The 14,679-nt window shown below is 43.9% G+C and overlaps 1 protein-coding gene across 2 annotated transcripts in view; it reads left to right on the top strand.

Annotated features, from left to right (window-relative positions):
* The window catches only part of Kit (KIT proto-oncogene, receptor tyrosine kinase), a 78,567-nt gene that overhangs the window by 40,685 nt on the left and 23,203 nt on the right, over positions 1–14,679 (top strand). For both annotated transcript variants that reach the window (XM_036201129.1, XM_036201128.1), the window contains exons 5-7: positions 504–672; positions 5,539–5,728; positions 7,646–7,761. In XM_036201129.1, coding sequence (XP_036057022.1) covers positions 504–672; positions 5,539–5,728; positions 7,646–7,761 — 475 coding nt within the window. The remainder of the gene's footprint in view (positions 1–503; positions 673–5,538; positions 5,729–7,645; positions 7,762–14,679) is intronic.

Below are 14,679 nucleotides of genomic sequence, written 5' to 3'. Positions count from 1 at the left end.
CGTAAACTGTGCTTGATGGTGGCCTGTGCCTGTGACCCCAGCACTCAGATGGAGGGAGGCATGTGGCTCAGAAGTTCGAGGTCATCCTTGGCTACAGAGGGAATTAGAAGCTCTCCTGGGCTACATGGAGATCCTGTCTCAAAGTGGGGCTGGGTAGGAAATGTTAATATGACATAAGTGTGCTGACTCATTATGAAATGTCAGTATTCTGTAATATTTCTTCCATGGTGACTACTAAAATCTAATACTGCAGAGAACTTGGAATGAATTTTCTCATTTTTTCTCCAATCATTCATAATGACTATCTTTCAATATGATCCTGTGATATGAAGTGTTCTAGTGACAGGCTTGTCACGACGCCTTATTATTCCTCCTCAGTAGTGTATAATGAATGCTAATATGGAGAAGTTAATTGCTGCTATTTTTAATTTAGGAAAGATCCTGAATATAAATTATATGGTAATCTTTGATATTTTTCTTTCCTCCCCTTGTGAAAACCGCAGACCAAAGCCCAGGTGAAGCGCAGTAGCTGGCATCAGGGGGACTTCAACTATGAACGCCAGGAAATGCTGACTATCAGCTCCGCCAGAGTTAATGATTCTGGAGTGTTCATGTGTTATGCCAATAATACTTTTGGATCAGCAAATGTCACAACAACCTTGAAAGTAGTAGGTAAATATCTCTATGGGAATGTATAAATTACCAGCAATAGTGAAAGAAATTACTAGAGTTTCCTTTTTATGCAAATGGGATTCTAAGAACCGATTCGTAGAATTTATTAGCGAATGAATGAAGGAAGGAATGAATGATTGTTATCCCTGGAGCTTCTTGCCAGAAGAACACCAAACCAGAGCCTACCAGTTTACCCCAGAGGACAGTGGAGACCTGTCACTCAAGTGCAGACCTGTCACTTTGCCCTCCCACCTTCTCCTCCCCCAGCAAGCAAAACATACACCGATCTTCCCCTCACTCACCTTCCAGCCCTCGCTAAGAGATTGGGCTTGGAGATGACTGGAGATGCTCTTTGTCAGGCGTCCGAGATGCCTGCAGTATCTGTCTTTCTGGTGCCTTGTGTTGGTTATGGCCTTCGGTCCCTTTGTGGTTTGTGCTGAACTGGGCTTCTCTAACCCTTTCGCTCCTCTCTGCTCTGTAGTCATCGCTCAGGCCTTCAGGAGGCGGCCTTCAGGAGGCAGCACTGGTCCTGGAGAGCCTCTGTGAGAGCAGGGTCGTACAGGCGCGCTCTCTGCCCCCAGGTCCTCATGACTGCTCTGCTCTGCTCTTCCCAATGCTGGGGATTCCACGAGTGTTGATTTCACAGGCAGCACATAGTGGGTTCCTTGTTTTTGTTTTAACCAGACTGATAATAACTATCCCCAAATTATTTTATTCATAGGTTTTTGGTTTTGTGGGGTTTTTTTTTCCTGGTTCTTGTATGTGTTTATTTAAAAACTTTGTGTCTTTATTATAATTAATATATAAAATTTTATATATATATATATATCTTTATGCCTTTTTAATGCAACCATTTCCCTGCTACTTGCTTTGAGTAACACACATGTGTCTCGGTGAAACTCCTCTTTTAAGGGGTACTAAAGCAATGCGATGTTTGTTTTCATCCCCTCCCCAGATTTCAGTAATTTATGCAACAGAGCTCTGTGATTTTTTTTAAGCCCCCTTTAGTAACATCATTTAAAAAAATGTGGTGTTTCTGCCCAAGTTCTAATGGAAAGTCTCTCAACAGAGAAGACACTTCGATTATAATTATAGAGTCCTCACACAGGAAGTGTACTCCTCTGTCCCCAAATGTGATCGTGAGCCATTTATTAATTTGAATAGAGGGCTATGCTTTTAAAATATTAAACTCCATAAGCACTAATTTGCTAAGTTGATTAGGGAGCATGTTGATATATCCTCTTCAGCTCCAGAAAGCTATTAGTAAGGATGTTTTGAACATATTGTTGTATATAATCGGATTTCAAAAATCCATTCATCAGTTTCCAAGAATTAGAAATGTGTGACTGGAAAGCCAGCCCCGTGGCTGTGAAATCCGAATCTGGTTTTGTCGTGGGTTAGGAGTGACTCGTGGTGAGACAGGAACAGGAAAAGACAATGGGAAGGGATCCAACATGGGATGGGTGTTAGAGTAAGACTTTGGGACTCTGCTAACTTGGATTTTTTTTTTTTTTTAAATATTTAGAATTGTGTACAGTGAAGGCTCACAACATGATGTTACAGGGCTGCATATAGATCATAAAAAAGTTTACTGTGGTTGAAGTGAGTGAACATACACGCCATTTCCCACAGTTACCTTTTGGTGTTTTTTTGTGGCAAGAGCTGATGGAATCTGACCTGGTTTGGGGTTAGGGGCCTGCTTACTTCACTTTTTTTACCTCAGTTTTTCTCTGCATTTCCTCTCAGAAGAAACAGCCTCCAGCTCCCCACAGCACTGGAGATGAGAAGAAGCAGATTTTTATGGGAATGTCAGACATAGAGTTTGAACCTCATTAAAAGTTAATGTACCACCAGTTTCTTAATGCAGAAGTACTTGGAAAAAAATTAAACATAGCAGTTTGTTTAGCGTTCCTTCTTCATGTTATTGTACTTAAGGCAGAGTCTTTTTTTTTTTTTTTTTTTTTTTTTCCGAGACAGGGTTTCTCTGTGTAGTTTTGCGCCTTTCCTGGATCTCACTCTGTAGACCAGGTTGGCCTTGAACTCACAGAGATCCGCCTGGCTCTGCCTCCCGAGTGCTGGGATTACCGGCGTGCGCCACCACCGCCCAGCCTTAATAATTCTTACATTATAGAAGTTTTAAGCTTTATTCTACTACACCGCATAATCCTGTTGTGTTAGGTCAGCCTTTTGTTACTATGACAGAACACCCAACACAAACAGTTCAAAGGAGCAAAGAGAGTCCTTTGGCTCATGCTTCCAGGACTGGAGACTTGAGGCAAGTCCGGAACAACAGCATGATGGGAGCAGGTGTCAGAAGAGAGATGCTTACCTTATGGCAGTCAGGAAGCAGAGAGCAAGTCAAGAAAGGTCAGACACAAGATCGACTCTTCAGGGGCATTCCCCTACTGACCTATTGTCCACTACCCCTGCACCCCCCCCCCCATTACATTCATCAGTAGAGTTAGCAATGGATACCCATTGATGAACTTAGAATCGTCATGATCCAATCACTTCCCACAAGCCCATTTGCTAGTAACCAAGCCTTTAATACATGGGCCTTTGGGGGGTATATTCTTTATAGTCAAATCATAAAGCCTATATTGAGCAAGGTAGACTACAGAAAAACCAAGACCACTTACGTAGTTGCTCTGTAGTATCGATGGCATTTTTTTTTTCATTGTGCAGTATCTGGATATGTGACCTTGTGATGCAGCGTTTACTCTTTTAACATAGCAAGATCTAACAAACAATCAGCAACCCCTCCTTGTCATAAAGAGTGGCAGGGTTATATTGTTTGTGATTCTGACCTTAGGAAAGGGCCAGCTCCAACTCCAGTTTTTATTTTGGAATATTTTTTTCATTCAACACTGAAAACAATTCCTTTTGACTTGATTCAGTAGTGAGAGGACACTGGATTGTGTTTTTGACCCTGAATTTATAGGTAACCAGAGAGCATTAAAAACTGCAGTGACAACCTCTTGTGTATATGCAGATAACTGCAAAGTTAGTGAAAATTTACAGTTAATTTTAAGCATTTGAAAATGAAATGAATAAAATTTAAACTTTAACTTGATGTAGCTGTTTTTAAAGATTTGAGTATTTTGCTTATTTTTGTATATGAGTTTTCATTATACATACAATTTTATTCATGTTCTTATTCTCTCTCACTTAAAATGGATAGAGACTAAAAAAAGAGGCCATTCTTGGCTTCTCTTAGACCTGTGTTCAAAGCTAGACTTTGCTATATGGCTTTTGGATCCAAATATAAATCATCGATTTCATCTATAAATTAGAGATTTACAAGTATCACCTATAAATTGGAGTGATCACGAAATCTCTAACCTGGGGCTGGGGAATGACTTAGTGGATAAGAGCACTTGCTCTGTAAACCTTAGGAGGTGAGTTCAAATCCTCAACACCTATGCAAAAAAAGTAAGCATGACCGTAGCCCCCCGATACTGGGGTACAGAGGCGGGCAATCCTGAGAGCTCCCCGGCCAGCTAGTCTTGCTGAAATGGTGAGTCTCTGACTTAGTGGGAGGACCTGTCTCAAGGCATTAGGGTGGACCGTGATGAGGGAGCACCTGGAGTGCTGCTCTAGCCTGACAGGCATCTCCACGCTCAATGTGCATGTCCCATCCCCACAGACACCAAATGCGACACACATACATACACAGAAAACCCATAACCCGCTTTTCATCTAAAATTAGAGGCTACAGCTCTATGTTCCAGAATGATTGTGAGCATAAATGTCGTAATTATTAAATAAAATGTGTGCTAAAGTGCCTGGGGCAGTTCTTGGCATGTAGTACGCATTCCCTAAATGGTGGCTATAAAAATAATACCTGGCAATTAGTTTATTGCTCTTTTTCAGGTGCCCTTGGATTGTTATGTAACCATTTCTAAGACTGCATTATTTACTTCGCCCATGTTCTGTCATTTCAAGAGTTATTGTAACCTATACAAATAGCACTTTGTACATCTCTAACCCATTTTAAGAAGAGTTCTCAAATGGAAATGATAGGATTTAGACTTAAAAATAGATCATTTAAAAAAAGAAAATCTCGATTGCTAACTGGTTCTGAGAAGGAGTGTGCCGGTTTGTCGTGTGTGGCTCTCCAGGCTTCTTTGAACACACTTGAGATTCTTGGGTTTATTTTAAATTAGTTTAACTATTTTTAATAAATGAAAAGTGCTATTCACATTTTAATTACTGGTTTAGCTAATTACCCCCCCACCCCGTTTTAGTTTATATCCTCTTTCCCATTACCTTAATTCAGATTTGCCCTTTCCTGTGTTTTCTTCCTTTAGTTGCTTCCAAAAACCATTCCCCCCCCCCCAATCTCACCATCTTACCGTTAGAGATAAAAGTCCAGTTTTCACATTAAGATGCTGTCTGCTTGGTGGCCCGTGGTGTGATAGCACATGGTATGAAAGGGGCCAACTCTCGTCGTCTTCAGATACACAGTGATATTTTCTGTAGCATTTTTATCACACATTAGAGCTCGTACTAGCCTTGATTCCGTGGTACTTTCTTACTGCATTTGTAACTCTTCTGCATCTACATGGGGATATTTTAGTAAAATACCCTAGAACTTGCACCCCACAAGCGTGGAGGCGAGTGGATGGAGAGGCCCTTCTAGGGAATTGCTAGTGATAAAAGCAGTATGCCAGGCAGGGACTTTGGTGTGTGCCCTGTCTCATCCAAGGATGTAGTGACGAGCAAAGGGAGGTCAGGGCATGGCTCACATCTTCTCACTGAGTGCTAGTCAACACTGGAAGCCACCGTTTTTTGTGATCCTAAGGTGACATTGTGTGCTCTTGTCAGTTGTGAATATTGATGGTTGTCTTATTCTGTTACAAACAGATAAAGGATTCATTAACATCTTCCCCGTGAAGAATACCACAGTATTTGTAAACGAGGGAGAAAATGTCGATTTGGTTGTTGAATATGAGGCCTACCCCAAACCTGAACACCAACAGTGGATATACATGAACAGGACCTCCGCTAACAAGGGGGAAGATTATCTCAAGTCGGATAACAAAAGTAACATCAGGTAAGAAAGGAACTTGTGTCCTTCTCTCCCAGCTACCTTCCCAGGTCCTGTTCTGATGACCCAGCAACGCATGGAAAGATGCCCCATGAAGAAGCTACCTCTGTGTCCTCAGCTGAGAATTCCATTTTGCTGTGGGTTTAGAACATTCATGCCACACATGCGGATGGATGTATGATGACTCAAGTTTCTCATTTGGAAAGTGGGGGTTACTTTTCTCTTAGTTTTAAGGGTAACCCAAAGCAATGACTGGCCTATCTTCAGGACACAATAATTCTCTTAGGAAGCTAGGAAAATTAGTATTGTTACAACTTTATTAAAACTCTGAGGGCAACTATGAATTATTAAGCTTTGGGCTATGTGATCAATTATTTTTCTTTATTATCAGATCTCTTAGTAGATCCTCAAAACATCATAGTTCCAATAGAAGCAGTACTAATTAATAACTTACATGCCCACATTTGTTTTTGTCTTATATACCTTACATATGTCAGCTCAAACCTTAGATGTAGCACTTAATCTTTTAAAAATTAGTTTTTTATGGTGTGGGTATGTAATGAAGCAGTAACAGAATGCATCCCAAAGTACGTGTGAAGGCCAGAGACCACCTTTGGGAGTCAGTTCTCTCCTTCCACCTTTTGCTTGCATCCCAGGGATCAAGCTCGGGTATTTGGGTTGGAAGCATCTTTACCCACTCACCCCACTGGTTCTGGAGGCACTCTCAATTCCTCCATTTTTTGTGCACAGAAGGGTGGAATGATGTGACCGAGATCAGATGACCAATAGGGGGCTGGGAACTAGGTAGAGCTTCTGTGACTCCGTTCAGGAGCTGCTGACGGTTGGTTGGGTGAACACAAGTGAACTGATAAGCTAGCCTGGATTGTGGAGGGTTGGGCTGAAGAGGGTGGAGTTGGGAAGTACCCAGATAGGGGAGGAGTGGCCGAGGCAGACGCTTGTAGGCGGGGATCTTGTGTGTGTTTGTTTAAAAAGGAATTACCATAGGGCCAGTTCTCTGTACTGAGACAGGAGCTCAGTGGCATGGGATTTATGCAGACAGAAAACTGTGAGGGGATAGGAAAGCTGCTGAGTAAGGACCTTGGGGAAGTCAAGGTGACCCTTGGGTGAAGGTTACAGATGTGAGGTGGGCTGAACTGCACCCACAACATGGGTCCGAGGGGACATGGAAATAGGCCTGTAGACGAGGCCCAGGGACACAGAGGCACCTGCATGGGAGGTTGAGGTTAGGAAGTTGGCTCTGGCAGCAGGCTGTGTGCTGAGTGGGGAGAGGAAAATGACCCAGGCCACTCACTGAGCGTGCTAAGTTGGTCATGGCCTGCTCAGCTGATCTGTCCATCTGGAGCTCACACTGACCTCGAGGGTTATATGATAGTTCATCTTCACAGCCATCCTGCAGGTCCCCAAGTAGAGCAGATGCTTGAATAACAAATATTTCAGGGGACTCTGGGAAAAGAAGTCTAGGAGTAAAAAGAATACCTAGAGATAGCATTATTGACAGGAGCAAGGTCGGGTGACAGTGGGTGGAGGGGAGTCACTATTATGTGGATCCCTAGGGCCCAAAGAGTTGACATGAAAATAGAGGGTGTGGGCAGGCCATTGAGCCAGGGTTTCCCAGGACAGAGCTCAAGGTACTGCTGCAGCATGGGCAGAATAGGACATGGTCATGAGGGTAGCCTGGGACAGTGACCCTAAAAGTTTGGCTAGCCTAGTTCTGTGTCTTCACATGCAGGTTTTTGTCCCAGGTGGTATGTCACATGTGTGTATTTTGTTACCACTGAATTAAATGATGCATTGATATTTCCCCCCAAATAGGCATTTCTTTCCAAGTAGAATCAGTGACAGAGACTTGGATTTTAGGAGAGACTGTCCACAGGGTGTTGATATATTGTCCTTCCCTTGTAGATATGTGAGCGAACTTCATCTGACCAGATTAAAAGGCACAGAAGGAGGTACCTACACCTTCCTGGTGTCCAACTCTGATGCCAGCGCTTCCGTGACATTTACTGTTTATGTGCACAGTAAGTAAATTGCAGGACTCCTTATCTTTTTATTTTGTGTTATTGCGTGCTGCAGCTCGTGTGTGTAACAGCTGCAGAGCTGCGTTTCTTGTGTACTCTGTAAATAACGTTTCATGATAATTTTGACCTTAACAAAGACCTGGTGGTTTGGTGGTTGGAAGAGAAACCGATTCCCTGTCCGACATTTCACTGGCCACATGACCTTGTAGAAGTGTGAATTTCTGAGGGTAACCTCTGAAGTAAACAGAGGAGCCGGGGAGGCTGAGATTAGGAGTTAAGAGAAAGTGTATTATTATTGATTGTGGAACTGGAAAGCCAGATGTTGAGTGGGAGCTGGGGTTTGCCATTGGGTGGGGGAGAGATACTGTCAAGCCCTGCCGTGACTTTTCTCTTCTCAGAGCTTTTTCTCTTCAGGCTGTGATATACCATTTATGTTTAAATTGCTCTCCCACTAAGATCAATGTGATATTGACCCAGCTCAATGGGTTACTCCTGAGTACTTTAGGAGTACCAAGGGAGCAGACAGCAAGTGGTTTTGGGGGAGGGGGGGCCGCAATTGTCTGTAGTCATGGGAACCTCAACACCCAAGTCCTGCACGACTGTGGTTCTTAGAGAAATCCCTAAGCAGAGGTGGAGGCCAAGCAGACAGGAGTCAATCCTTGCTGCTGCTGCTGCTGCTTCTGCCAAGTGAAGGGCGTCTCCTTGGCTCTGTTCTGGGTCCAGCCTGCATTAATAAGGAAGAGTAACAACATGGTACCTACTAGAGTGTTCCAGAAGATGGCCCAGTACAGTTAGAGTTATCCATCCTAGAAAAAACAACAGGGGAGCATTTCTAGGTTAGCTACTTGTCGCAGAAGAATACAGAACAAGTAGCTTGAGGGGAAGGGGGTTTGGGGCTTGTGTTTTCAGGAAAAGTAGCCCATCTTGGCGGGGAGGGCATGTCTGTGGGGTTAGGTCTGTGGCTGCAGGAGCTTGCAACTTATCATCAGGAAGAAGAGACCCGAGGCCAGAAGCCAAGTCTACAACCCTCAGTGACCTCCTCTGCCAGCCATGCCTCCTGTCCCAAAGGGTCCACAGTCTCCCCCAAAACAGCCTCACGTGGGGGTCAACCATTCAGATCTATGAGCCTCTTGGGGTATTTCAGATCAAACCGAAAAACAACTCAGGAACTGGGCAGCGTGCTGGACTCTGAGGGGGCTACAGATGGGTGGGAGAGGGGCAGCCTGGCAAGGGGAGCTTCTTCCCGCCCCTGGAGCAGCTTACCCGCTATGGTTTCACATCTGTTTACCCCCGGATATTTGTCCCTGCCTTGCTATGACAGCAGGTTGGGTGGGGTGAGAGCCATTTGTTCTTGAAAGAGAAGTGCTTTTTTATTGCAGTCTAGAGTTGCTCGGCTGTATCAGCATTTCTAGAACTGCTTCCTGGTGAAGATGCTGTATCAGTCAGGGTGCTAGGAACAGACCTGTTAGAACACACACACACACACACACACACACCACGGAATTATTAGATTGGCTCAAAGAATGTTGTCAGTGTAGTCCAGCAATGGTGGTCTCCTTCAGTCCACCAGGCTGAATGTCTTAGTAGTCCCAGTCTGGTGCTGAGGGCCAGGAGGATTCCTGGGGAGCCCTGATCATCAGTCTACATTGGAATCCTGAAGAAGACCCAGATTTAGGGTGGGTCTTCCTGCTTCCAATAATCTGATCAAGAAAATCCCTCTCAGGAGTGCACAGCAGCTTTGGGTTTTAGTTGATTCCTGAGGCGGTCAGGTGGACAACCAAGATGAGCCACCGCAGGCATCAGGATGCATTTGAGCTGGGTGTCATGGTTGCCTGCCTTTGATCTCAGCATTCTGGGAGGTAGAGGCTGGTAGATCTCTGTGAATTCAGGGCCAGCCTGGTTTAGACAGTGAGACTCTGTCTCAAGGGTGTGTGTGTGTGTGTGTGTGTGTGTGTGTGTGTGTGTGTGTGAGACATGCCTATTATGATTATGTACTTTTATGTGGCTGACCCTCCCAGCATTTTAAATCTGTTGATGAACGCTATACCTCCTTGGGTGTGGGGGGATGGTTTGTGGGATGGCGCTAATGATCCCAAACTCTGGACCACAGAGCTCCTCCTTTCCAGAGGAAATGTTAATTAATATTTCTGTTCCTCAGAACAGTTTTGATTATTTGCTATCTCATTGGCCCTCAATTCAAATATTTCTAGATTAATTCAGATGTTAATCAAGGGAGCTTAATATATTACACATGGGCAAAATTACCTACTTCTGAAAACCTTAATATTCAACTAATTTAAGAGACGACAGTAGGCAAATCAGTATTTTTGCAAGCATAATGTGCAAATTGTTCATGTAAAACTTGATTCCAAGTGTAGCAGGCCTCTCCCACCTACCTGCTCTCCAAGACACCCAATCCATTGTAGATCAGTATTCCCCCAAATACAGTAAGAGCCAGTTAATAGAAAAGCAAAATAAAGAAACAGGTGGACAGTGCATAAGGTCTTGTCAGATTGCACAGGCATAAGAAAGGTTTTACCAGATTGCTCCTTCCGAATGCCACTCACTTGTTCCTGTGCCTTTCCCCTGTGGACCAGAGGCAGCAGATCATAGGGGCACATTCTCCCTGGACCACATCGAGAAGCTCATCATGTCATTTTTTTGCCTGGGTCTCTCAGCCAGAGGAGCATTTAGATGCCTCTTTTCCAATGTGTCATCTGCCACTTGGGCACGAGACACTGACCCACTACAGGACATTTCTGACTTTTCTCTCTGAGGGCAGAGACTTGCTGCCGTTTGATTTATGAGGCTGCCTTGCCCCACCAGGCAGGGACAGTTACAGTCACGTCTGCTAGGGAACACCACCAACTTCCAACATGATCTCCCCCTGTCAGGAGAGGCCTTGTCTAGGGCTGGGCTCTCCAACAAGCACCTTGCCGTTGATGGAGTGCCCGCTTCATCACTCTGGGTGTGTGGAGGACACGCGATGGGCTCTGCCCTCCGAGGTCAAACTCTTCAGGAAGCCTTTCGTTCATGTCAGTTTCTTGCAAATGCTAAGTTGACAAAAGCCATTCATTCTACTCACAAGGCACATTGAGTTTACAAATGGCTCTGACAGTGAGCATATTTGTTCAAACTGTCCACCTCTTGTGAGGCATGTTGCAATTGCTCTGGACTGTTACAGTTGACAGTATTATGGGTTAGGTTTCTTTCTTTTATTTATTTATTTATTTATTTTGATTTTTGGCAGTGGACTTAAAATCAAGGGCTGGGGATGTCGTTCAGCTGGTAAAATGCATCCCTATCGTGCTGCAGTCCCCAGTACTGCATAAAGCCAAGCCTAAGCATGGTGGTACATGCTTATACTTCCAGGCAGGAAGGTCAGAAGTTCAAGGTCATTCTGAGCTATGTGGTGAGCTCAGGCCAGCCTGAGCTGTGTTTTAACCTGTCTCCAACAAACAACCAAACAAAACTGTTTTAAAAATCGAAACCCTGGGAATCATTGTGTCCATTTTGACATCCTAGGGTAATGAAGACAGTTATGGGTAATTCTATGCATGGTTTATTCTGTAAATAAGCTTAGCCTCCAGGGGGAAAGGAATTATGTACTGCAAAAATTAGAATTAATGAAAGTCAAGATAATAAATGCACCGGGTTAGCACAGAAATCCAGGCTACTTAGTGACACTGATGTGTAATTGCTTACAAGATTCAGTGCTAAGAAATGCTAATGTAAGTCCTTGATTTGCAGTGGTCTAAATTCTTGAAAAGTCCCTTTATTCCGAAATTTTCTCATGTAGATGTCAGTATAGTTAGTGGTGGGGGGTAGGGAGCCAATCCCTTACATAGGAGCCTCGGAGTTTTCATTAAAACAAAACAAAGCCACACTTTTTTCCCCATTGAATTTGCATTACTGCGATTCCACTTGGGAGTTGTGCTTGCCCAAGGTGTATGTAGAAGTCAACTTCTTAGTTCTGAAAAGTTAGATGCCCTCAGGGGGAAATGGTGATGTATTTCCCTTGCAAATGAAAATTGAGGAGAAGTGTATAATTGTAAAAACTCCAAACTTTACTCCAAAGACACTACTCTTTCCCAGAATCCTCTTGATATTGGGAAAAAATTCTATCGGCCAGCTGTGTGGGCAGCCTGTATCGCTTATTAAGACTTCTGGCGGTATAAAAGGGTCCTGGATAGCTTTCTCCAGTCTTAAGGGTATTCTCTTCAGTGTCAGACCTCAGCCATGAGGGAGGGCGGGCTGCTGAGGTCCACAGGGAGTGGGGAGGGCAAGGACTCACCTTCCTCAGGCTGCTTCCGTAGAGCCAACTTGTGTTAAGCTCCGCGACTGGAGATCGGAAGGGATGGCTGGACCACACCACATTGGCTCTCAGTGTCACCAACAGCTTCCCTCCATTTGTGGAAGGGTGCTAACCGGGCACCAGAAACAATTTAAGACAGTGCTCTTTAATGGATTAATTCTAAATCACTGCATCAAATCATTAACATCCTGCTTGGTGCTCACATGATCGTTTATATACCCAAATCAGCCAAAGTAATACATCACCCGTAATGAATGAAGCTTCTTGATGAGAAAGCTCCCCTTTGACCACTTTTGCAAAGTCCAGATTGCTTTGGATGTATTTTGGGTTATCAATAGATAAATCCAGTTACAGATGGCTAGAGCCTCGCTAGGTAGAAGCAGCTATATGTAGGACAGCCTGCAAGCCCATTTGCCAACAACAAAGGTGGGCCTGTCAAGGCAGCCATGGAGATGGCTTCAGACCGCCTGCCAGCCATCTGGGTTGCCCACCTGGCTGGCATCTCAGGGTCTTTTTACCAGTGTGAAAACAAGAATGACTGCCTGCCTTCAAGGACTGCTTCATTCGGGGGCTTGGAGCAAGTCTGCCCTTGAAGAAAATCCTCAAGGAGCAGCAAAGCTAAGAGAACACTTTCCATAACTGGAGAGATCCTTCCACCTCTTAGCACTTAGAGTTTATGTCTGTCTTCCTCTTGCTCCTCATTGGTTGATTTTTGGATACTGGGATTGAAGCCTAACACTTGCCTCTTGAGTTGGACTCCCAGCACCCCTGTTTTCTATTAAAAGGGGCGGGGGTGAAAGATTTTCCAAACAAGTGGGTGTCCAAACAAACCATCATGCAGTTCTCTGTGGGTTTTGTTTTAAAGGCTTCTGCCTTTTATTGCTGCTAGGAGGCTTGCTCTTGGACACAGTAGCTGGGATTCTGAAACAGTAATAGAGTGGTGCTTCGTGGATACCCTTACTGTTGACTTGCTTCTTGGAAGCTGTGGGGCTTCCAAGGTGACTGGAACGTATCTGATGCTTGTAACTTTACTATCTTGTTCCATTAGGAACTTCTTCAAGGACAGACTCCAAGGCCCAAACTGAGCTGTTCCTGAAGGCAAGACTTCTTGCTTTCACACTGGTAAAGGACCCTGAGAGTCTAGCCAGGTGGGCGACCCAGATGGCTGGCAGGTGGTCTGAAGCGGTCTAGATGGCTGGCTTGCCAGGTCCACCTTCACTGTTGGCAAATAGGTGTGCTGTGTGATTTATACGCAGGCTGTCCTACAGTGTAGTTGAATGTATCTACCTATATATTTTTAAGTTCAAGCTTTTCTTACCTCAGAAGTTAGGTTTGGTAAACCCAGAAAATGTATCAAGAAGCAAAAATGAAAAACAAATTTTATATTTACCATTTAAAAGTTTTTTGTTTTTATATTTCATTAACTTCCTGTTGTTAATATCCCTTATTTTTTAATCTTCTTCTAGATGGGGTGTGTGTGTGTGTGTGTGTGTATTTATTTTATATGAGGCTATCAGCTGGATGTTCTTGCAGAGAACACAGGTTTGGTTCCCAGCAGTCACATAATGGCTCACAACCATCCATTACTCTAGTTACAGGGGATCAGTTCCCCTCTTCTGCCCTACACAGGCACACACTTGGCACACATACACACATGTAGGCAAAACAGTCATATATATGAAATAAATAAATCTTAACAAAGATGAGGTTGTGTTATTTCGTATCCTGGCTTTTTAGTATTGAGTACAGATGTATTGAGAATATCTTTTCAAGTCATAAAATATTCTTCCACAGCCTCCCCTTGGTATCTCTTTGTACAGATCTTTTATGACCCCGTTAAGCCCACATCTGATACGATTTTGAGACATTATAGAGTAAGACAGTTCTAAAATGATGTGGCTGAGTTTTGTTTTGTTTTGTTTTGTTTTGTTTTTTTGAGCTGAGCATCAAACCCAGGGTCTTGCCCTTGCTAGGCAAGTGCTCTACCACTGAGCTAAATCCCCAACCAGTGGCTGAGTTTTTAAAAGGAACCTGTCAGGAGTTTATAATCATCTTGTTTAATCTCGAAGGAGTGACCTTGCCCGAGTGCCTGGAAGTTAGGAAGTCGCCATCTGTCATTATGTTTGATGTTCTTATGTCTTCCACACACTGTCAGCTCTCAGGACCATTCTAAATTAAGGGCTAATTCTCAGGTTGTCTTCAGTGTGGTAGTTAATCTATGTAAAAAATAGTTGCTGGTCTTCACATTAATCTATTAGGAGACTTCATACATTTATTTGAGATCTGGCAGTACTTGAATCTGTTTTATTGTCTCTTAAACTCAGACGGAGTATTGTTTTGATGTGACATTTTTCTTTTTTTAACGGTTGTTTTCCCATTGCGCCCAGGCGCTCACACACATCCATCCATGCCACGCTGTGCATGTAGAAGTCAGAGGACAGTTTAAGGGAGTGAGTTCTCTCCTTCCACCATGTGGCTCCTAGGGATTGGACTCAGGTTGTCAGGCTTGGAGGCAAGTGCCTTTACCCACGGAGCCATCTTACTGGCCCCATGATGTGACGTTAAAAAAATCTCTCCAGAGAAAGAGACTCTCTAGATACTAG

Source organism: Onychomys torridus, chromosome 10 (genome assembly GCF_903995425.1).
Source record: "Onychomys torridus chromosome 10, mOncTor1.1, whole genome shotgun sequence".
NCBI classification, from domain to species: domain Eukaryota; kingdom Metazoa; phylum Chordata; class Mammalia; order Rodentia; family Cricetidae; genus Onychomys; species Onychomys torridus.
Note: the sequence above shows the minus strand (reverse complement) of the source record. Positions and strands in the feature narration are given on the sequence as shown.